Here is a 22,353-nt window from a genome sequence, read left to right as displayed (position 1 = left end):
TTTAAAACTCTCTTCTAAAGTTGATAAGACAAGTGTTATTTCACCATTTCGCAAATAGAGAGTAAGAGACTCGCCCCCAAATCACCTGATATTCTGATTCAAAATTCAGGGAGGTTCCTATTGAGTTTTGCTCTCCCTTGGTTTGCCCTTTATGTTGAAAGGGCAGAGATATCACCTTCTTTTAAAGAAGAGACCAAAATGCAATGATAGAAAGAGCACTAACCCTTGTTGAAGAAAAGTCTCCTGACAAAATTCTGACTGGTCACTTGATTTGTCAAAGGTACTAGCTCGGAGCTAAAGGAAATAAATCTTATACAACTTTAATTTCTCTGTGAAAACAATGGAATCTTACATTGTTGTATCTGATTCTTAATATGTAAGAAAATGAAAACTTAATGCTAGATCACAAGCTAATATTACAACATACTATATGTATACATGCACGCGCGCACACACACACACACGCACACAGGTACATATTTTTCCAAAGGGATATTAACAACTCATTCACTTTATCTTCAGAATAATATTTAAGCATATTGCAAAATAGCACAGACCAAAGATGAGTCACCCACCCCCCGAGGTTTGATTTTATGACTGCCTTAGGGTAGATAATTACAACAACAATAATTACAACATTGAATCTATTCTCCTTGACCAAAAAGATCCACCTATCTGCTAGGAATTAAGTCCAGATCATTTTGACTTACACATGTAAATTTATAATACCACCACCTTGCGTTGGTATATTTTAATTTTTCAGCAGGCTTTCACATGCTAATACACACTGCTACACTTCTGAGTTTAATGAAAAAATCTTCAGCTCCCTGGCTCTGGGCCTCACCTTGTGAAGTCTGTCATTTCCATCATGATCATACACATCTGCTTGGCCAGTACAATGATATCATTGCCGCTGTCGTCCCATTTGGCCACTTCTGCATCCAGCTTGCTTTTCTCTTGATGGAATATCTCCACCTGCTCAGCTATTTTTGCCTTCTCCTCCTGCGGTAGTTGCGCCATGATGGCCTGCGTGGGTTACAGAAAAAGCGTGAGTGACGGTGACAAAGGAAGTACAGACCGTATGTTGACTCTGCCTTCTGCGGATGGCAGAGTCAGACCCTGCAAAGGCTTATGAGCTACCCTGTCATTTCGAAAAGCACGTCTTTCTCCATTCCAGAGAGGCCACGAGCACAGGCTGATAAGCTCCCCAAAGTCCCCGTCCCACTCCCATATATGAAAAATACAGAGATATCCAAAGCTACGTGCGCACTGGCAATAACAGAACTTCTCTGCCGCTTTGATGGCATATGTTTGTTCAAAAGAAGCTATTCTTGACAATTTTTATATTTGGTCTCAGGAAACTTTTACCAGATGAAAGAATGCACCTCTTTCAACACTGAAATCTGTTCAGAGAAGGGAAAAAAGAAAAACGGCCTTCTGTCGCTGGAAAGGAGAGGAATTTTAAACACTATCTGAGCATCCAAGTGGGGGAGGATGGGGCTACTTTCTATGAGTGTAAGTGAAGGTGTCTACAGAGAGATGCCAAACAAAAATCCCCTGCCCAGCACTCCAGGGATGGTGTGCCTACTCTCAGTCCTCCCCCATCTCCTTTGGGGTGGTGGCATGCCTGTGGCTCCTTGTTAAAGCCTTTGAGTACGTAGGCAGAAAAGTTATAATGGGATAAAGGATAAAATTAGGAAGCATGGGTTCATTTTCAATAACTGCTAGGTAAGAAAATGTAGAAAAAGGAGAACTGCAGTCTTCTTATTCATGGATTCTTCATTTGCCAATTTGCCTACTCTCTAAAATATATTTGTAACCCCAAAATCAAGGCTTGTAGCATTTTCATGGTCATTTGCAAATGTGGGCAGAGCAGCAAAAAATTTGAGTTGCCTGACATGCATATTCCCAGATGAGGTTGAACAAGGCAATGCTCTGCCTTCCTTTTTCAGCTCTCGTACTGTAAACAAGTGTACTTTTTGCAGTCTATTTAATGCTACATTTTTCATATTTTTGTGCTTTTTGTTAGTAACTTTGCTGTTTAAAATGGCTCCAAGCATGGTGCTGAAGTGCGTCTAGTGTCCCTGAGCACGAGAAGGCTGGCATGTGCCTTATGGAGAAAATACATGTGTTAGCTAAGCTTCAATCAGGCATGAGTTACAGAGTTATTGGCTGTGAATTCAATGTTAATGAATCAGAAATATAAAGTGTCTAAACGGAAACACCCATTAAACATAGTTATGTATTGATCAGTTGAAGAAAATGTCTTGACTGGCAGCTCTGAGGAACCTAATGCTCTATTTCCCCTAGGACCAATGATTAAATATTTGCTAATTAAATGTTCATGATGACTTTATAGAATAACTATCAGGAGTAATGAGAATCTACTATATTTGTTAAACACCATTTAGGTAGCAAGCCCTGAATGAAATGTGTGACATCATCTTATCACATCCTCCCAAAACTGTATGCAACCTGCTTCTTCACAGACAGGGGAATGTGAATAGGTACTTCCAACTCCCCTGCTTCTGGGATACCCGTATTTTCCAGAAGACAGACCAAGAGAGTACAGTTTGGGGGACTGCAGTTTCTGCAATGAACAAGTAAAATAACACAAGAAAAATGCTTCCTAAATTATAAATCTTCTCCCGGTGTGAGTGAATAAATTTGGAAGGACTATAACTAAGGTCTAACAGAGGTTCAGGCAATGTGATCTCAGAAAAACTGGGTTCAACAAGGGCTCTGTAGCTGACACGGGTTAAGACTTCACTGTTACATGGATCTATCACTGATCTTTTCAGATAGAATATTGGCATAGTCAATAATTACCTCAAAAGGTGATGGTGGGCAGCAAATTAAATAATATGTGTTTTTTCAAATAAAATGAAAGTAAGCATGTATAGAATTATCATTAACATTATATTATAATTTCTGCCATTAATTTGCCTTTCCAACTATCCCTCTGGCTCATTTCTTAGTTGCCACAGGGAAAGAGATGGGCTCGGGGTCTATGCAACTATCTACAAATAGAAGATTGTTATGATTCCTTATGTATATCCACAAATACTGGGTACTGTGCTGAGGCTTATGTATGTCAAATAACAATCTATTTAATCATTCTAATACTATTACTATCCCCATTTTAATAATAATATCTAGGCTCAGAGAAATTCATAAAATTCCTAATATCACACAATAGGCTCTAGGAATAGGATTCAAACCCGCTTGAACTAAGATCATTCTTAACCAGTGTGCACAACTGGATCATCAGTTGTGCATGGCCATGCAGCTTACCCACTGTCTTGGGGTCCTCAACCAAGTGGGGCAAGGGTCACTGAAATCACTAGCACTGCTCGCCACGCTGTGCATCCTGGTGGATGCCATAGTCATGAGTTGCCTATGGTGTCCGATTTGCCTAAAGGTATCCTTGAACCAGTGGCTGCCCAGATGCTTCTTACTAGTAGCCACATCTACTGACTTCCACGGATACATGTATGTGGCTTTAAATAGCATGTGTATGTATGTTTGGATATGCATGTGTACGTGTAAATTTTAATCCATATTTAAAAATCCAGACTTGTATGAATACTATTAAGATATTTAAAATACTATATCTAGAAAGATAAAGTAGCTTTAAAAACTGTATTTAAAAAGATGCTTGATATACAAGAGTTTATTATAACCTCACATTTGCAATGTTGTGTTCATAGCAAGATAGCTATTCCACTATATCTGAGATATATTTGATTTACAGAAATTAAATATGCATTTTTTTCTTTATCCCTTTCTGATGACCTATTGCTGTTTTTGGTTTATTGTCCTCCTTATACAGAAGAGCGAATCATGCTTTACTTAGACCTCATAGGTCCTAAACCAGCATCATTTAAAGCATTCGCTAGGTGCTTCTCTGTAAAAGAATCCGTAAAACTATCAGCAGACTCCCAGACTCAATGTTCAATCCCCAGATGAAAAGCAATGCACATTTCATTGTCCCAACACAAGGTTAATTTGTGCACTGAAAGGTGAATACTTCTCTGTCAACTATAGCACTTGCGTCTCCATTATACAATTTAGCACTTGAATATTAACTGCTTTGCTTTGCTAATTAATTCCTATTAATGCCCCACTGGTAACTTCTTTATATGCTTCCCTAGAGTTTAGGCTGCCATATCCTGCCCAGAGTAGACGCTTAATAAACATCTTTTGACTGCTTAAAGATTTTTCCACTCACTGCATTAACATAATTCAAGAGAAGTTGCCAGAACTGACATACACATTCTAAGGACACAATTCTGAAGAAAAACTGTCCCCTCCAATGCAAGTTTGCAAAGGAAGATATTATTTTGACTCTAGGGGTGCTTGACCTGCATAATACACTTAATGATGTGTGACTTGGGTGAAAGCATCCTTCCATTTGCTTCTGCTTATGTAGCTATCAAGAGCTGAAGTCTCTTCCTAAATATTCTTAAAATGCTCTTGCTTTTAAAAATTCATAATTGGCCTTTTCTGAAACTGGAATTTAAAAAAAGGTTATCTATAAACAGTAGATCACAAACTGTGAAATTTGCAAGTTAATCAAATTAGAATTCAACACATGAGTTTTAATTAGGTCTTATCAATGTAACTCAGCAGTTTGAAATGTTAACACATTAAAGCCATTCTAGCTAGAAAAAAATAGAAGCCAGCTACACTGAAATCAAACTCAATATAAAATACATAACATGCAATTATTCATTCCTTCAAACTAAGGGAACATGAGAAAAATTATCTTCATGGCCAAGAGGAAAGGGGACATATCAGATTTTCTGTTTGTATAATATGATTACCCGGGACCGGTTGAAGTTTCTGCTCTTCACAGTAGCCAAGCACAGCTCTCCAAATTGTTGATCTGCCTGATGTGGGGTCCCAAATTAGTGGTATCCGAGATATTAATCCAAAAGGATTCCTTCCCCCTACCCCAGAGTCCCTCCCAGCCTTTCCTCTGAATCACCAACCGTTTTTTGGTGATTGTTATAAACCCTACCTATTAAACTAAAAGTGAAAATCACTAATAAAAGCAAACAACCATTCAAATAGCACTGAATCCTTTCTGAATTTAAATCTCAAGGAGATTTTGATATAATTATCTTCCAATTTCCAGAGAAAAAATGATTTTTAAAGTCTATGGGTCCCCAAACTGACAAGTGTTCATTTCTTAAGCCTAGAGCAAGAGGCTAACATTGAGTTTCAAGTACAAGAATGTTTATAAATAACAATTAAAGGGACTAAAACTCAATGTGCCCGTTTCTACTCACTTGACTTTAAAGCAGTATAATAAATATAAGTAGTTAAGGAGTGGATCCTTTGATTCTTACCACTCTCTAGCTGTGAAGTGAATTGGGAAATTGAGGTAATTGTCCCATTAACTCAAGTAAAAACTCTCATGATTGCCTGAATTATCCAACTCTTTCAGGTGAAATTAGTTAGTCAGCCTTCTAATGAATGATTAGGTCAAGCCACAAGCATCACCATTACCACCAACTTAATTATTACATATTTATATGATAAATCCTGTGATACATTTATCATGGAATTCTCCCTATGACCTTATGAGGTAGCATACGGGGAGATGAAGCGTGGAGAGGTTAAGAAAGTTGCCCCAAAGTCACACAGCTTCACTAAGTCCATATTTAAAATCAGGTCTGTGTGACTCCAAATAATATATTGTATCACCAAGGTTAAGTGCCCAGCAATTGTCACTAACCTATTTTAACTATGCCAGCCTGTGGAGAAACAGTTTATATTATGTCATGTCTAGGATCAAAGGGTAAGATCACCTCCACATTTTATCAGATCACCACCATCCATATTGATTCCCATTCATTCCCTCCCCCTAACCGCCCCCCCTCCCAAGTCTCCTCTCCCTCAGAATGTTGTAGGCAAGCAGCAGACATGGGCATATAAAGGACATTTTTTAAATACTTTCATTCCAGAATTTGAGAGCAATGTTGTATGGGGTTACTAAAAGCTTATCTCCCACTCAAACCTTCTTATAGATTAATTTACCATTTTCAGAAAGGGAGACTTTCTCTAGATGTGAACACAAAGTAATATCATTAACATGGGAGGACTTGCTGCAGGGAAGAGCAAATGCCTCTGTCAAAGACAAGGTTCACCTCCTTCACAATTTGGACCAACTTAGCACACTTTGCTGGTCAAAAGTCTGACCATCTATCATTTCAGCAATTCAATGCACCCTCTTATTTCCAACTTAACAGCCATAATTCCATGTTTCTGATTTGTCATCATATAATTACAGGCTAAAATAGGCTGACTCAATAAGTAATGCTGTCTGCTGCAAGTTAATCATACAGACCACGTGTAGACCTCAAAGACAAATGAGCAAGTGCTGAATTTATAGGAGTGCTCTGTTCTTACTATCTTGGACCCTGTTTATAATTCATGCTGAAAAAACTCTCAGAAAAGACACTAGTGTGAAGAAATAATAGATGATAAAGGCAGGAGTCTCTGAATTGTATTTCCACCCATCATTATTGACTTGAAGTCTAATGTAAATAAGACTAGAATTATGTTCCCAATGAAGCAGAAGTATATTGGGACTATTCTTCCTCGTAAAAGTGGGACTGTTCATGCCATTTTGACAAGATGGTGCTTATAAAGCAAGATGAGTTGTACAACCTGTCTTTGTCTTTAAGAAAACTAGTCAGTGGATACTAGGCTGTATGTATACTGAGTTGCAGTTAGTCAATTAAATTGACTTTGAATTGCTTCATGTTTGGATGAATTACTCAAAATTGCCCTTTGTCAGTGACATAAAAATGCTGGTTTTACTTAATTCTGAAGATGAATTGACTGTTTAATTCATCTGATGTTTTGCCAACACAGAGTCAAAAGATTTTCAAGTTACTGACCTTTCCAATTTTCAACATTTTAGGGGGGATTAAATAGATTCTGCAAGGAATTTTTGAAATAGGGGGCTCTATGCCAACTTTTCTATTGTCCCACCATTGTGTGATGGGAAAGGATTTCTCTTAGAAAGGATGATAATTATCACAGTCATCTTTATTGAGCACTTACTGTACGTCTAATATTGTGCCCATTATTTTACAAATACTAAGTAAGTAAATCTTCATAAGAATCCTATCAGGTAACCCTGTTATTCACATTTTAGAGATAGGTCTGAAACTCAGAAAAATTAAGCAACATGTAGCTTTGAGCATGGTTCTAATGCTGCCCAATATAATTCAAAACCAAATCGGTCTGAAATCAAAGCCTTTGTCTTTAATATTCTTTTACCTTCCCATCCCTCCTATTAATGTTTGTTTATATCTTTTGGGTCACTTGATCGTTGGGTGAGAATATCAGGGCATAAAGCATATAAGAGAAATTAGGTTTTAGACACAAAGTCTTACTTGACTAAACATCTCCTTCAAGTCCTCTTTATTTTAACCTCTGACTATTTTTCTTTCGTAATTCTTAAGGCAGTGTGGGCTTTCTGGCATTTCCCAATTTCTATTTTAAATTACCTTCTCTTTCTCAACCTCTTGCTTTCTATTATCTTTTATTTAAACAAAACTTAACATAGCCAATTAGAATATCTAATTCTCAGTTATACTATACTCTGATTGTTTTTACTCTTTGGAAACTGAGCCTTTAAGGGGAGGGAAATTTCATCCTCCTATGCAGTCTCTAAAGATTTCATCTCTCACCACCAGCCTTGATTACGTACACCTACTCTCTGGGTGATACAGCTAATCAGATTGATCCAAATTTAGGATGCTCTTTAGACCAAATGCATTGGTGAACAGTATCATGGAGTACTCAAATGTCAGGCAGAGCTGGTACTCTCTCTGTTGCTTCCTGATTCTTGCCTTAAACTTGAATATTTCTAATTCGTCTCTATTTTTCTATCACATGGCAGACAGATCTAGGAATACCACCATGGGAGTAGACAGGCATGAGGAAACAAAAAGTTCTCTATCTAATGGCCTTGAATGAATTTCAAAAGATACGGCCTTAGATATCATAGAACATAGGCCATCGCATGGAGCAACAGCCCAACTATAAACAAAGTAGTGCCCTGATTCCCCATTTGTCATTGCCTCTTGTGTTGATAAGCTTGGAGACTTCAGGAAGAACAATGGTGACTGTGCCAATGCAAAATTTGAGTATTACAGTGTCCCCTATCAGTTTATCATCTAATTCTAGTACCCAACCCCAACAAAATCAATTACACACATAAAAGCTTGCTGTGATATGGTTGCTATGTTTCTAGTGATAGCAAAAGAGAGGAGTTAGAGGAATCAGGAGCAGTGGTGGTGATTTTCACTGTGTAAAATGTGATTTGCTATAAACAACCTCAGATGAGAGCACAGATTTCTGACCCATGAATCTCTGGGGTACCACGTCTCTGGAGTTTAGAAATACCCTCAAACCATTTTAGTAAACACGGTCCCTGTGTGCCAAGCCAAAGTCTTAGGTGTGCACTCACCCGTGCGCTCTGCCCTGCAATGAGCTGGTCATCCTCAGTCTGAACACTTGTCCTGCTACGCACATCATAATCTTCCTGCTCAAAGTCGGAATCATCCTCTAGTTCTTCTGGGGTCTGAGGACAAAAGGATATAAATCAGCATATTTAAATTGATAACCTTCACCCCCATCTACACACTTCATTGCAAAGGCTAAATATCCCCCAGAACGCAGAGCTTATAGCATCCTACATAGCACTCACACAGCTATGTGGGTGAGTATTAGCCGGAATGCAGTCAGAAAAATCAAGCTGCCCTAATTTACTTTAAAATATATATTTTATTATTTCCTCATACAGGTATAGTAAGTCTAACTTGAAGTGATATGCTAATTTTAAGAAAAATTATATTTGTGTATTATTTCCACCCATCCAAATCTATTGAAAGAAAAGATCCATCAACAACAAAATTTACACCTATACCTCTATAATGCCACTTTTGCACTGTAAACAAAAAAGTTGATTATCTCCAGGCCAAAGGCTAGACCTGATGGAATCTGATTTGGTCCCAAAGCCATAAGGTATAAAGGTTATAAGCACAGGCTCTAGAGTCCAGACTGCCTGAATATGAGCCCCTATGTACTCATAAATAAACTATCTTACCTCTCTTAGTTTGACTTCTTCCTCTGTAAATTGAAGTTGATAATAGTAGCTATCTTTATGATTGCTGTGAAGATTAGGCAATGTACTCTCTGTATAGTATCAGACACAGAGTAGGTATTTTTCAAATGTTTGCCATCATTATTACTTAGGGTTTGTTGTTTGTTTTGAGACAAGGTCTCACTGTGTAGCCCAGGCTGGAGTGCAGCAGTGGGATCTTGGCTCACTATAACTTCCACCTCCCAGGTTCAAGTGATTCTTGTGCCTCAGCCACCCAAATAGCTGGGATTACAGGTGTACACCATCATGCTTGGCTAATTTTTGTATTTTTTAGTAGAGACAAGGTTTCACCACATTGGCCAGGCTGGTCTCGAACTCCTGGCCCCAAGTGATCTGCCCGCATTGGCCTCCCAAAGTGCTAGGATTACAAGCATGAGTCACTGTGCCTGGCCCATCATTATTATTAGGATTTTTAAATCAATTCGTTCAACAAAGTTTATGAAATGAAGCTACTGATTACCACATACCCATAAAGGATTAAATAACTTTTACATATGTATTATCAATTTAGCTCAGATGAGCACAGTGACATTAGGGATCATTCTCTATTTAGAGGTAAATAATACAAGGTGCAAAGAAGTTAAGCCATGTGCCTCATATCCCTAAATTAGTTAATACAGAACCAGAAGTTAGATCTAAACACCCAGGTGTGTCTGACTCCAAATATACTTCTCATTATTAGTTTTTGTTGTAGTTTATTCACGTTATAAATTTAGCAAGAACTGAAGTTATAAAATTGCTTAAAAAGAGTAGAGTTAGACCAAGACCCTTTCCAATCTATAAAGTCAGTGATAAGGAAAATATAAGAAAGAATCCATAAGCCCAGGAATAAAACACCTTTCCATCTTCAATGGCAATAATAATAGATAACTGTGCATTAAGTGCTTACCATGTATGTGTCTGTCAATGTTTTTTCTAAATGCTTTACAGGCACTAACTCACGCAGGTTTCCTAACACTCCTATGATGTAGACATTATTTTCTCCATTTTTCAGGTAGGAAAACTGAGGCATGAGACATTATATCTTGCTCTAAAGCTTTGCTAACTCTATGAGGTTAAATTTGAAAGGTGATAAGGATGGTGCACAAAAGTAAGTGAGTGAATCAGTGTGAGATTAGCCTGACAGGATGGTCTTCCACAGACTGCCTCTTGGCATATAGTAGGACCACATTCCAGGGCTTTGTCTTGCAAAAGAAAAGAGCAGACCACAAGGAATACCGATGATGCAGTTGCCCACTCCCCATCCAAAAGGGCACATTTTTATTCTGCTGATTTCTTTGGCTACCACAGTGTAATTAATCAGGTGTGGTTATTGATGAAGGCTTGAGATTGGTCAGACAGGCATAAAATGGGGTCCTTCATGCCAATATCACGTTATGCCTAGTAATTTTCCAAGCTTTGGCATATCACTCTTGTTTTTCCTTCTCTCTCACCATCAACCTTATTAACATTCACTCAGTCATCTACAGATGTTTACTTTCATAGGAATATTAAAATGAGAAAAGAAAGAGGTTTTGTTCTCATATTTTATTAACTAAAGCAGGGGTACAGTAGGCAGAGCCCAGTTCAAATAACTGGTTGTATTTTTATTGTGGACAGAGAAAATATTCTCTGATCATTCCTCCCTCTTTTGCAATATACTGTGGGACAATTATAGCAAGCTGGTAAATTCAGCTGACAGATGAGATGACAAGATTACAAGTGCTTTTCGTCATTAGTTCTTGAAAGAGAAAAAGTAAAATCGAAAATCTCATTCAACAAAAATAAGCAGAATATGACAGTTCTTATAGTACTGTGTCCAAACATTTCAGTGATCTGTGCATTTAATAGATGAGTCAATGACAAACCCAACCTGGCAGCATAAGGCTAATAATGAGTTTTTATTCAAGTGACAATGGCCCAAGAACAAAAAGAAAAAACATTAAAATCTAAAGAGATATTAACCTGGACGAGGACTCAGGGGACCTGCATGTTTTGACCTAACTCTGCCATTCACAAGCTATATGTCTTTGGCAAGTCACTTAGTTTCACTACTTCTGTGTCTCCCTGCTCATAAAACGGAGATTATAATTGCTATTTGCACTTTCTGCCCCACAGGACTCCTAAGCTCAGATGTATAGGAAAATGCTTTAGGAACCATAAAAATTAACTAAATTCATAAATGATGGTGATAATTACTGTGCTTAATAATAAAATATAACACCTAATAACAATAACAGCAATAATAGTGGCAATCATTGTTTACCACCCACTATGGGACAGGCATTCAGCTAAAGAATTTGATCCTTACAAAAAACCTAGTGAAATAAATGTAATAGCCATTTTATAGGTGTGTGAACAGGTTCAGAACTGTTGAGTGTATTTTCCAAAGCATCACACCTAGCAAGCGACGGAGATGGGGAACAAGTTGAAGGTTTCAGAGCCCATGATTTTAACCATCACAAATACCACCAGGCAAATAGATGAGCTTAAGCTATTTACATGTACCTTCAACATGCAACAAACCCGTCCAACCCATCCATATAAAAAGTTCTGTGCATGTGCAGTTTGCTAATTGCATGTGAGTGTGTCTCCTACTCATGGCATTATTTTTTGAATTACACATTTTTAAAACTATGAGTGCTATTTTTTAGTTGGTCAAAGACCTCCATGAATTAAAGGAAACATGGAAAATTACAGAGGGTCTGCAAATGGGCCCAGGAAGATTACGCTTGTATTATTAGATAGTGTTACAGGGTAAAGGAATAAATAAAATAAACAGTTCACTGTACTGGAGGATAGAGACTAAGGGTGAAAGTTCTATGTGCTCTTTGGGAAGGCTTTTTTCAATAAACAGAAACTATTTAAAGTCTACTCCTAGTTTCCTGGTTCCACTATTTTATGTTTTGTTGTGGAAGTGGGTCATACCTGTAAAATGGCACAAAGTATTTGGACAAAATCTCTCCTAAGAGTTTATGAGATCAACTTGTGCCCATTACAGGGGCCCAGGGAGACCATGTGGCTTGACCAGGGTCATACCACGTGTCAGTTGCAAAGCAGGACCCGTTCACCTGCTGCTGGTGCTCTATTTCCTCTGCAACAGCCTCTATGGAGAAACAAAGTGAGAAAGTATTGAAGGATTCAGTCATTTCACCCGGACGTGTGATTTGTTGAGTAAATTTTACAAATGAGTCCCGGTGAAATGACTCTGAATCCTTCAATATTTTCTCATTTTCATAAAATGTAATAAGGACCATTGAAAGAAAGGGCCCAAATGTGTATGAGAATTTCACTGGGAGAAGGCTGAGAATATAGGTTGGCAGGAGAGCTTGAGAGAGGCATGAGGTAGGATTTCCCAACAGAGCTCAACACCACTGGAATGGGCTGCAGACTAGAAAATCAGAGATCCAAAGGTAAAAACACCAACAACAACCAAAAACAAAAAATAAAAAACAAAACAACAACAACAACAACAACAAAATGAAAAAACTCCCTAGTCAGGAGTGATTGGCGACCAGCAACTCTGGCCTGGCCTGGATTATTCTGGAGGTTCCTAACTGATCTTGCTTCTGCTCTTGCCCCAGACATTCTGTTCTCACCAGCATAGCCATGGTGGTCCTTTTAAGGTCTAAGTCATATCACACTATTCCCCTACTCAGAACCCTCCAGTGGCTCCCAACTCATTCAATAAGATCCTTAGGTCTCTAGGTCAAGTTCCTGGCTCCAACCCTTGCACTTGCCATTCCCTCTGCCTGAAACATGCTCCACCTGAGTACCGTTAGGGCTTATTTCTTCTTCCTTCTCCCAGTATCTTCTCAAATGCCACCCAGGTACCTCCTTTCATAAGATCCATGCCCACCAGAAGCTCTATCCCCTTTAGGCTACTTTGGTTTTCTCTGTGGCACAATGTTTGACATTATATTTTTTCTTGTTTATTCTCTGTCTCCTACCAGAGGAACAGAAATCCTGTGAGGGTAGAGACTTTTGCCTGCTTTGTTCATCTCTGTATTTAGGGCAACTCCAAAAGTTTGGACATCTAATAAGCTTTCAGCAAATAAATGAATAATCAAGACAGAATTACCAATTTTTAATCATACTGAACTATTTCTAACTAATTAATAAAACTAGACACCTTAAGAGGCCATGTTGATTAACATATTTCATACAGAATTCAAGAGATGTTTATGTGCTACCCTTGAAATTTTAAAATATCTGGCAATGCTCCAGGGCACCTTGATACACAGTTCAGGAGACGTGAAGTTAAACCGTTACCTCCGCCTCCCAGGTTCAAGCAATTCTCCTCCCACAGCCTCCCAAGTAGCTAGGATTACAGATGCATGCCACCATGCCTGGCTGATTTTTGTATTTTTTTTTTTTTTAGTAGAGACAGGGTTTCACCATGTTGGCCAGGCTGGTCTCGAACTCCCGACCTCAGGTGATCCACCTACCTCGGCTCCCCCAAAAACAATATATATTAAAGAAGGTGTCTTTGAACACAAACTCACATAAAACAAGGTTAGGTATTGATCAGTTGATAAAAGTGTGGCCAGAAGTTCACAGTAACCTAACCCTGTATTTCTCCCAGGAGCAATGATTCAAGATTCACAAATTTGGTGTTCACAGTGAATTTGCAGAACACTAACTACTGTAAGAAATGAGAAATGACTATATGTTGTTCTGCCAGATTTGCATATATATTTTTAAGCCACTTTGTGGGGATAATCAGAAAATTCCTATGTACCTAACAGATCCCAATGGACAAGCCTCAGGAAGAAGCAAAAAAAAAAAAAAAAAAAAAAAAAAATGGTTTCATGGAAGAGGGGTAGAGTAGATTGCTCCAACAGAAAAGGAAGGTCCTGACAGCTGAGGCTGGAATACAGTAAGAACAAGCTTTGTCTACTTCAGAGGGTTGCCCGGAGCTGGCCTGAAGCACTCGGATACCAACATCACCATTAAATATGTATTGACTGCCAAGAAACAAGATGATAAAGAATTTGACCCTTCAGGGTCCCTTCTGTATTGTTCTTGGGAAAAGAAAAATCTTTCTTTGCAGCCTTTGGGAGGGAAGGAGGTATGGTCAAATTTTCTGGGAAAGAAACAATTCTACTTGTCATATTGTTTATCTTCCTTAGCACAAGGGATTTTTTAAAGTAGACTCAATCATTACATTCAGAAAGAAAACCAAGAAATTAAGTGCAAAATGAAGCCATTTGGGTGCTGAATGGAGAAGGATTTTAAAAATAACAATTTGTACATACTGTACATTTCTCTCTTCCTAAATTTTAAGTGGTGTGAAATCCATCTAATCAAATCACTTGAAATGTCGAGATAGAGAAATGACACTTTACATGACAAAGATACGACATTTTATCTAAAATCGTGTGTGTGTGTGTGTATGCGTGTGTGTGTTACAGCTCATGAATGAGTAAGTGAATGATGGCTATAAACTTTCTCAGCCTCCCAGATGAATGGTTGTCACAAACATGTGAAGGTTAACAAAGCAGAAAAATGGCAAAAGAGGGACTATATCTTGAGGATTACAGTGGGATTTAGTACCAAATGCTTTGAAAATATAACTCTCATGGTCTATTACTTTATTTCACAAGTTAGTACAAAAATGATCTAATTTGTTATGGGCCTAAAAGGCTGACTATCCTTCCTTTCCCTCTCTTCCAATTCTTATATCTCTTTTCTCTGTCCCCCTCCCATATTTCTAGGCATCTCTCTCCCTCTCTTACACACACATACACGCACACACACACACACAGAAAGAGAGAGAGAGAAAGATTTAGGCTCTGTGCCAAACAAAACACCATAATGTGCCACAAAATAATATTTTGGATACATTTGGTTAAATAAATTTTTAAAATTATAATTAATTTCATCTTTTTCTTTTTGCTTTTGTAGTGTGTTTACTAGAATATTTTAAGTTACAAGTGTGGATACCATTCTACTGGACAGCATGCTTTTGGGATTAGAACTGCAGAAGCCCCACCTCTGCTTCAAATATAATAGCAATAAATGTGCTTTTGCATATGCAGTATATTTGAAGAAATAAAGATTATTATGTGGCTAATAAATATGTTTGGACATTACTATGCTAAACCGTTGGTAAGATAAGGAGAAAAAAGCCATCTTATAATGGATTATACAGCAGTTAAATAAAATGAGGTTAGGTAGATGTCTTAACAGACATATGTGAATGTGCCTTGTGGGTGAACAAAGAAAGTGCAAATGATACTGTATGAGTTTTTAAATCAACTACAATATATATTTTCTAGGCCTGTGAATATATATATTAATTATTTAGACAACATTTTGGAAGGCACACCTACCTCACAACAGAAGTCTGAAGACGGGAAGATAGTGGAGTGGGTAATAAGAGGTTTGATGTTAGGCTATCCAGCCTTATTTATAATGTCTGAATTATTTTTACACAAAGAGAATGTACTTATGTATCACTTCATAGTTGCATAATTATAATAACTGTTATTATTATGTGTTATTATAAACACTACTATGCTGTGTAATCTTCATTTCTTTCCAGCCCACGGTCTTTGGATCCTGATGGGAAGAGTGTTAGCAAGAGCTACAAATGGAAAATAGCAAGGGTATCCCTAAGTGTTGTATGAAATTGAGGAAATAATGCATGCAAGAAGTAGGCAGGGTGTTGTCCTTCAGAATATTCAGTGCTCACTTGAGCTCGTTGATATTGCTCATCCCTTCATAAGTATAAAGCTCACTTTGTCTGACTAAATAAGGAGCCAAACAGCTTACCAAGTTAAACTCAGTAATCACAAAATAAATAATAAATAAGACAGTTAGCTCTTTAGTTTCCTACTAGATCTGACCAGCTCTGAGCTACAGAGGCCTCACATACCCTGATCATCAGCACAGCCTTTCTGATGTCCCGAACGCCGTCATACACCAGGCGAGAGGCATCGATGAACTCATTCTCCTCAAATGGTTGAGGAACGTTGGCACTCAGGGCTTCAATGGCAACCTCTACTTGTTCTGCAAAGCGTGGCATCACTGGGTTAAAAATAAAAAGAGGATTAGACAATTTTTCTCTCACTACCTCTCATTCCAGCTTTTGGCCAAAGTGGCAGGTCCTCGGGCATTCTAACAGTTAAGTGGAGCAAGACACTCATCTGTCCAGTTTGAAGTGAGCCCAATTTAGTAGTCTTTATGACAGTTACCTCGGCAGCAGGGAAAGGAAACTTTCCCAATCGTTATTCTGTGCATGGTGATGGTTTGCGAAAGAGAAAGTTTTTGAAACCTGCCCCCGGTAGTGTGGTGTAGTGTGTGAATATAGTTTTCATGTTACCCTAACCCCAAACTGGGTTGCATTTCTGCTGGTTACGGCTGGTTACTGGTTACTGTAAATCCTTGGCCATGTTTTAACCTGTTTCTTTGTCTATAAAATATAATAAAATCCTCCTTCATGATTCAGTGGGATAATGCAAAAAAGTTTTGGGTGGAATCTGGCCCTTTGGAAGTATCAATAAATATTTAACTAATATCAGATGTTACAGTCGTAGCTGGTATGTAGCAGACCTTAACCCAAATGGCTTCACAATCAAGTGTGGATGAAATGATAGAACCCTTCCCGCTTTTGTCAGAAATGCAGGACTTGAGACATGGGAGGGAGAGGGGAGGGTGGAGCAAGGGAAGATAGGGAAGGACTGTGTAATAGAAAAGAGGGAGACACAGGACATTTCAGCAGAAAGGCCTATGGAAAGAGAAGAACAATGGGCTCAAAGATAAAGTGTTCCATCTTACCAGGACCACTTGGATGAGAAAGAGGATACGTATATAAATTTCTAAAATGCTGACACTTCATTCTTTTCACAGGGATCCTGCATGCACCCTAGAGATTTGTGGAAAGTAAACTCAGCGGAGTGTCTGGAATACCTCCACTAACTTCTTAAAAGATGCTGCTGATTCACTGATTCTCAAAAATTATAATTCAACTTCCTCAGCTATTATCCTGTAACAATCAATTCATATAGTAAATGAAAGCCAAAAGCATATTTGTTTTATTTACAAGGATGATAAAATAGAAACATTATTCATCTATTTCCATTTCTGAACTTTCATGCCTGGTTCCTCTTTATACTCACTTTCATCCTCTGTGGATACTTTAATATCCATTTTAATCCCTGTGTGAGAAATTCTGCTAAATTACTTTACTCTCTAGGGTCAGAGTATTCAAGATAAAACATTCCTGGAAAAACATATTTCTACCAGGAAGAGACAGACTTAAAAAAGGAGGGGAGACAGCAGGGTTAGAGGAAAACTGTGTGCTCACACTTTAGTAGAAATCATCGAAATCAGAGCATGCATGGGGAAATCTCCTTCTATGGATGAATTACTGTAACTGGTACTCTATATTACTTGAATTTTTCATTTGGGCTTTTAAGCTATATTTAGATAAAAGAATTTGGGAAATATTAAGCTGTACTGCCACAAATATGAATCAAATGAAACTACATATCTAAAAACCACTGCATTAAACTCAGACTATTTCAGTTATTCATTTGTGTTGGGAATAAACTTTTTTAAATGACTCAACAGTGAGCATGAAATTATTTTTGTATATATTAGAATTTGAGAATAAGTATCTCCTTAAATATAATTACAAGTTCCCTCTTTCTTAAACTGAGTTATATTAATGCCACTCCATGATGTCTATGTTGCCATAAGTATGACCATCAGTGATGTTACAGTTCTATGTAATACTACAAAGTAGCTTTCAGAGGCATAAAACTGTTTATCCCTATGGGTATAACTGATAAAGAATTAGTGCTCCTACATATATATAAAATAAATAGACTAATCCCACAAATCAATAAGGAAAAATATTAAAAATTCACAAAGAATTAGTACACTCAATTCACAAAAAAGCAATCCATATTGCTGATAAATACACAGTAAGACTTCACCCATAATCAGAGGAATAATGCAAACAATGAGATGTAATTTCATACTTATCAGCGTAGGTAAACAAATTAAAGCATGATAATATTAATCACATTGAGCAAGCAGACACAATGGTACCCTCCCCTTCTACTACAGATGGGAACACAATGGTTACACATCATTTCAGCAAGTGCTTTGACAAAATCTAGTAAAATCCACTCCCTGTGATTTGGGGCATTCTCTAGGGGCTTGGCCAAATATTAACTTCTAAAGAGATGCTGATTAGGAGGGGTAAGTAATTGTACATTGGAGTCACAAAAATGTTTTTGTGTCTCTATGGTTACAGTTGTTTCCTGCTAGGTTACATATTCAAGGAGTTAAGAAGAAAATTGTACAAAACCTGAGAATGAAAATAACTGCTTTAAGGGAGCTCTGTCAACAGGCTCTACCCAGCCCTATTCTGAATCCTACAGCTCAGGAACCACTTTGATATGCTCGTTGCAGATCCACAGTCAGTACATCTGGGTGGGATAAAACAGACTTAGGGATGTGAGTCAGGGGACAGTCAATATATTAAAGTGAATAAGCCCTGAGGTCAAAGTTTGAGTGGGAAAAACAATATCATTTGAGTAGGAAAAGAAACATCGTTTGTGAAAAATTTTTAAATACACGAAAACTCTGCATAATTTATATACATTTGTATATGTTCTTACATGTTCTAAAAGGATACATACCACTTTAAATATAGTAGTTACCTTTGAGATGGAAGGAGAGACATTTGTTATATTAAGTCTCTGTTCTTTCTGTATCTTTGAATCTTTTCATAATTCACATATTTAAAAAGAAATCAAATTATTCTCAAGGTTGGACTTCTTCTAGAACTGGGCTCTGAAAACATAAAGTTCTATCACAAGGCCCAGAACATGATAAAAACGAATCTGAACAGTATCATTAAGTGGGGAAGTCCCTCAGAAATTGTGACTGTGATCAAACACTTAATATTCTGCCTTAGTAACTGCCAACTAAGAAGTTGAGTGGGAAAACGCCCACCACTCAGACCCCAACCTGCATAAACACACCTCTATTTGCATGAAGACCTTTCTCGAATATAAAGGGGTGAGAAAGGTTATAGTGTTGCTTTGTTTGTGCAAGGTCACCCTGAGGAAGAGATGGGGAGGAGGACAATGTAGAAGGTGACATGCTATTAGGTTGGTGCAAAAATAATTGCGGTTTTTGCCATCTTGCTAAAACCACCTCCTGGCCCGATACTGCACCCAAGGGAGAGAGAAGAAAGCTAAAACCTAAATGGACTATTTTCATAGGGGATGCTCTGCAACTCAGAATACATCTAGTAATGCTGTGACATCAAGTTTGGAGAAGAGGATTCTATTTGCACCAGCATGGCATACATTATCTCTCTAGTGAGATTTGGATAGTAGGACTTTGGTATAAACAACAGTGTTATTGAACTGGGGTTGTCAGAAGTGGCAGAAACAATGAATTTTTATGAAGAGATTGCAACAGAAATACCATTGACCTTTCAAGGAAAAAAAAAACCGATAGGGTAGAGGGTGCAAGTTCTTTATTTTTAAAATAGGGGCTCAGAGTGCAATTGAGCCTTAATATTTAAACCATCTTATTATATTCTTTGGCCAGTAAAACATAAAACTTGAGCTCATTCAATTGATTATATTTACTGTAACTGACATCTATTTTTTTCTTACCATAAGTCAGTGTTTTTCTGGGTCTGACTCTTAAGAAACTCTTTCTCTGAGACCAATCCTAAGCACATTCAATATTTATTTAGGGATTGGTTAACTGCTACTGTTCTTTAATCACCAATACCCCTGCTCTCCACATTGCTGCTCTTTGCTCATTCAGTCTTCTCCTATTCTGCCTTTTTTTTCTTCATTTTTTTTTTATTATTATACTTTAGGTTTTAGGGTACATGTGCACAATGTGCAGGTTTGTTACATATGTATCCATGTGCCATGTTGATTTCCTGCACCCATTAACTCGTCATTTAGCATTAGGTGTATCTCCTAATGCTGTCCCTCCCCCCTCCCCCAATCCCACAACAGTCCCCGGAGTGTGATGTTCCCCTTCCTGTGTCCATGAGTTCTCATTGTTCAATTCCCACCTATGAGTGAGAACATGCGGTGTTTGGTTTTTTGTCCTTGCGATAGTTTACTGAGAATGATGTTTTCCAGTTTCATCCATGTCCCTACAAAGGACATGAACTCATCATTTTTTATGGCTGCATAGTATTCCATGGTGTATATGTGCCACATTTTCTTAATCCAGTCTATTGCTGTTGGACATTTGGGTTGATTCCAACTCTTTGCTATTGTGAATAGTGCCACAATAAACATACGTGTGCATGTGTCTTTATAGCAGCATGGTTTATACTCCTTTGGGTATATACCCAGTAATGGGATGGCTGGGTCAAATGGTATTTCTAGTTCGAGATCCCTGAGGAATCGCCACACTGACTTCCACAAGGTTGAACTAGTTTACAGTCCCACCAACAGTGTAAAGGTGTTCCTATTTCTCCACATCCTCTCCAGCACCTGTTGTTTCCTGATTTTTTAATGATGGCCATTCTAACTGGTGTGAGATGGTATCTCACTGTGGTTTTGATTTGCATTTCTCTGATGCCAGTGAGGATGAGCATTTTTCATGTGTTTTTTGGCTGCATAAATGTCTTCTTTTGAGAAGTGTCTGTTCATGTCCTTTGCCCACTTTTTGATGGGGTTGTTTTTTTCTTGTAAATTTGTTTGAGTTCATTGTAGATTCTGGATATTAGCCCTTTGTCAGATGAGTAGGTTGCAAAAATTTTCTCCCATTCTGTAGGTTGCCTGTTCACTCTGATGGTAGTTTCTTTTGCTGTGCAGAAGCTCTTTAGTTTAATGAGATCCCATTTGTCAATTTTGGCTTTTGTTGCCATTGCTTTTGGTGTTTTAGACATGAAGTCCTTGCCCACACCTATGTCCTGAATGGTATTGCCTAGGTTTTCTTGTAGGATTTTAATGGTTTTAGGTCTACCATTTAAGTCTTTAATCCATCTTGAATTAATTTTTGTATAAGGTGTAAGGAAGGGATCCAGTTTCAGCTTTCTACATATGGCTAGCCAGTTTTCCCAGCACCATTTATTAAATAGGGAATCCTTTCCCCATTTCTTGTTTTTGTCAGGTTTGTCAAAGATCAGATAGTTGTAGATATGCGGCATCATTTCTGAGGGCTCTGTTCTGTTCCATTGATCTATGTCTCTGTTGTGGTACCAGTACCATGCTGTTTTGGTTACTGTAGCCTTGTAGTATAGTTTGAAGTCAGGTAGCGTGGTGCCTCCAGCTTTGTTCTTTTGGCTTAGGATTGACTTGGCGATGTGGGCTCTTTTTTGGTTCCATATGAACTTTAAAGTAGTTTTTTCCAATTCTGTGAAGAAAGTCATTGGTAGCTCGATGCGGATGGCATTGAATCTATAAATTACCTTGGGCAGTATGGCCATTTTGGAAAACACTCTGCAAGATATTATCCAGGAGAACTTCCCCAATCTAGCAAGGCAGGCCAACATTCAGATTCAGGAAATACAGAGAACGCCACAAAGATACTCCTCGAGAAGAGCAACTCCAAGACACATAATTGTCAGATTCACCAAAGTTGAAATGAAGGAAAAAATGTTAAGGGCAGCCAGAGAGAAAGGTCGGGTTACCCACAAAGGGAAGCCCATCATCAGACTAACAGCTGATCTCTCGGCAGAAACTCTGCAAGCCAGAAGAGACTGGGGGCGGATATTCAACATTCTTAAAGAAAAGAATTTTCAACCTATTCTGCCTTTAAGAGTGATGAGGCTGGGCACGGTGGCTCACACGTGTAATTCCAGCACTTTGGGAAGCCGAGGTGGGTGGATCACCTGAGGTCAGGAGTTCAAGAAGAGCCTGGGCAACATGGTGAAACCCCACTTCTACTAAAAATACAAAATGTAGCCAGGCGTGGTGGCGGGTGCCTGTAATCCCAGCTACTCTAGAGGCTGAGGCATGAGAATTGCTTGAACCCAAGAGGCAGAGGTTGCAGTGAACCGAGATCGCACCACTAAACTTCAGCCTGGGCAACAGAGACTCCATCTCAAAACAGAAAGAATGATGAGACATAAAAACAAAAGTTTATAGAACAATGACCCATCTTGACAGAACCTAAGATGTTAGTTTGACTATTAATTTTTCTAATACTTTGGTAATGTCTAAAAAAACTAAGCCGGGCACCGT

At 38.2% G+C, this 22,353-nt stretch overlaps 1 protein-coding gene across 10 annotated transcripts in view; it reads right to left on the bottom strand.

The window, feature by feature from the left end:
• The window catches only part of CTNNA2 (catenin alpha 2), a 1,208,900-nt gene that overhangs the window by 58,474 nt on the left and 1,128,073 nt on the right, over positions 1–22,353 (bottom strand). For all 10 annotated transcript variants that reach the window (XM_030827614.1, XM_030827615.1, XM_030827616.1 and 7 more), the window contains 3 exons: positions 16,047–16,198; positions 8,492–8,605; positions 845–1,026 (listed from right to left, as the gene is read on the bottom strand). In XM_030827614.1, coding sequence (XP_030683474.1) covers positions 845–1,026; positions 8,492–8,605; positions 16,047–16,198 — 448 coding nt within the window. The remainder of the gene's footprint in view (positions 1–844; positions 1,027–8,491; positions 8,606–16,046; positions 16,199–22,353) is intronic.

Source organism: Nomascus leucogenys, chromosome 14, assembly GCF_006542625.1.
Source record: "Nomascus leucogenys isolate Asia chromosome 14, Asia_NLE_v1, whole genome shotgun sequence".
NCBI classification, from domain to species: domain Eukaryota; kingdom Metazoa; phylum Chordata; class Mammalia; order Primates; family Hylobatidae; genus Nomascus; species Nomascus leucogenys.
This window is presented reverse-complemented; position numbering and strand designations above follow the sequence as displayed.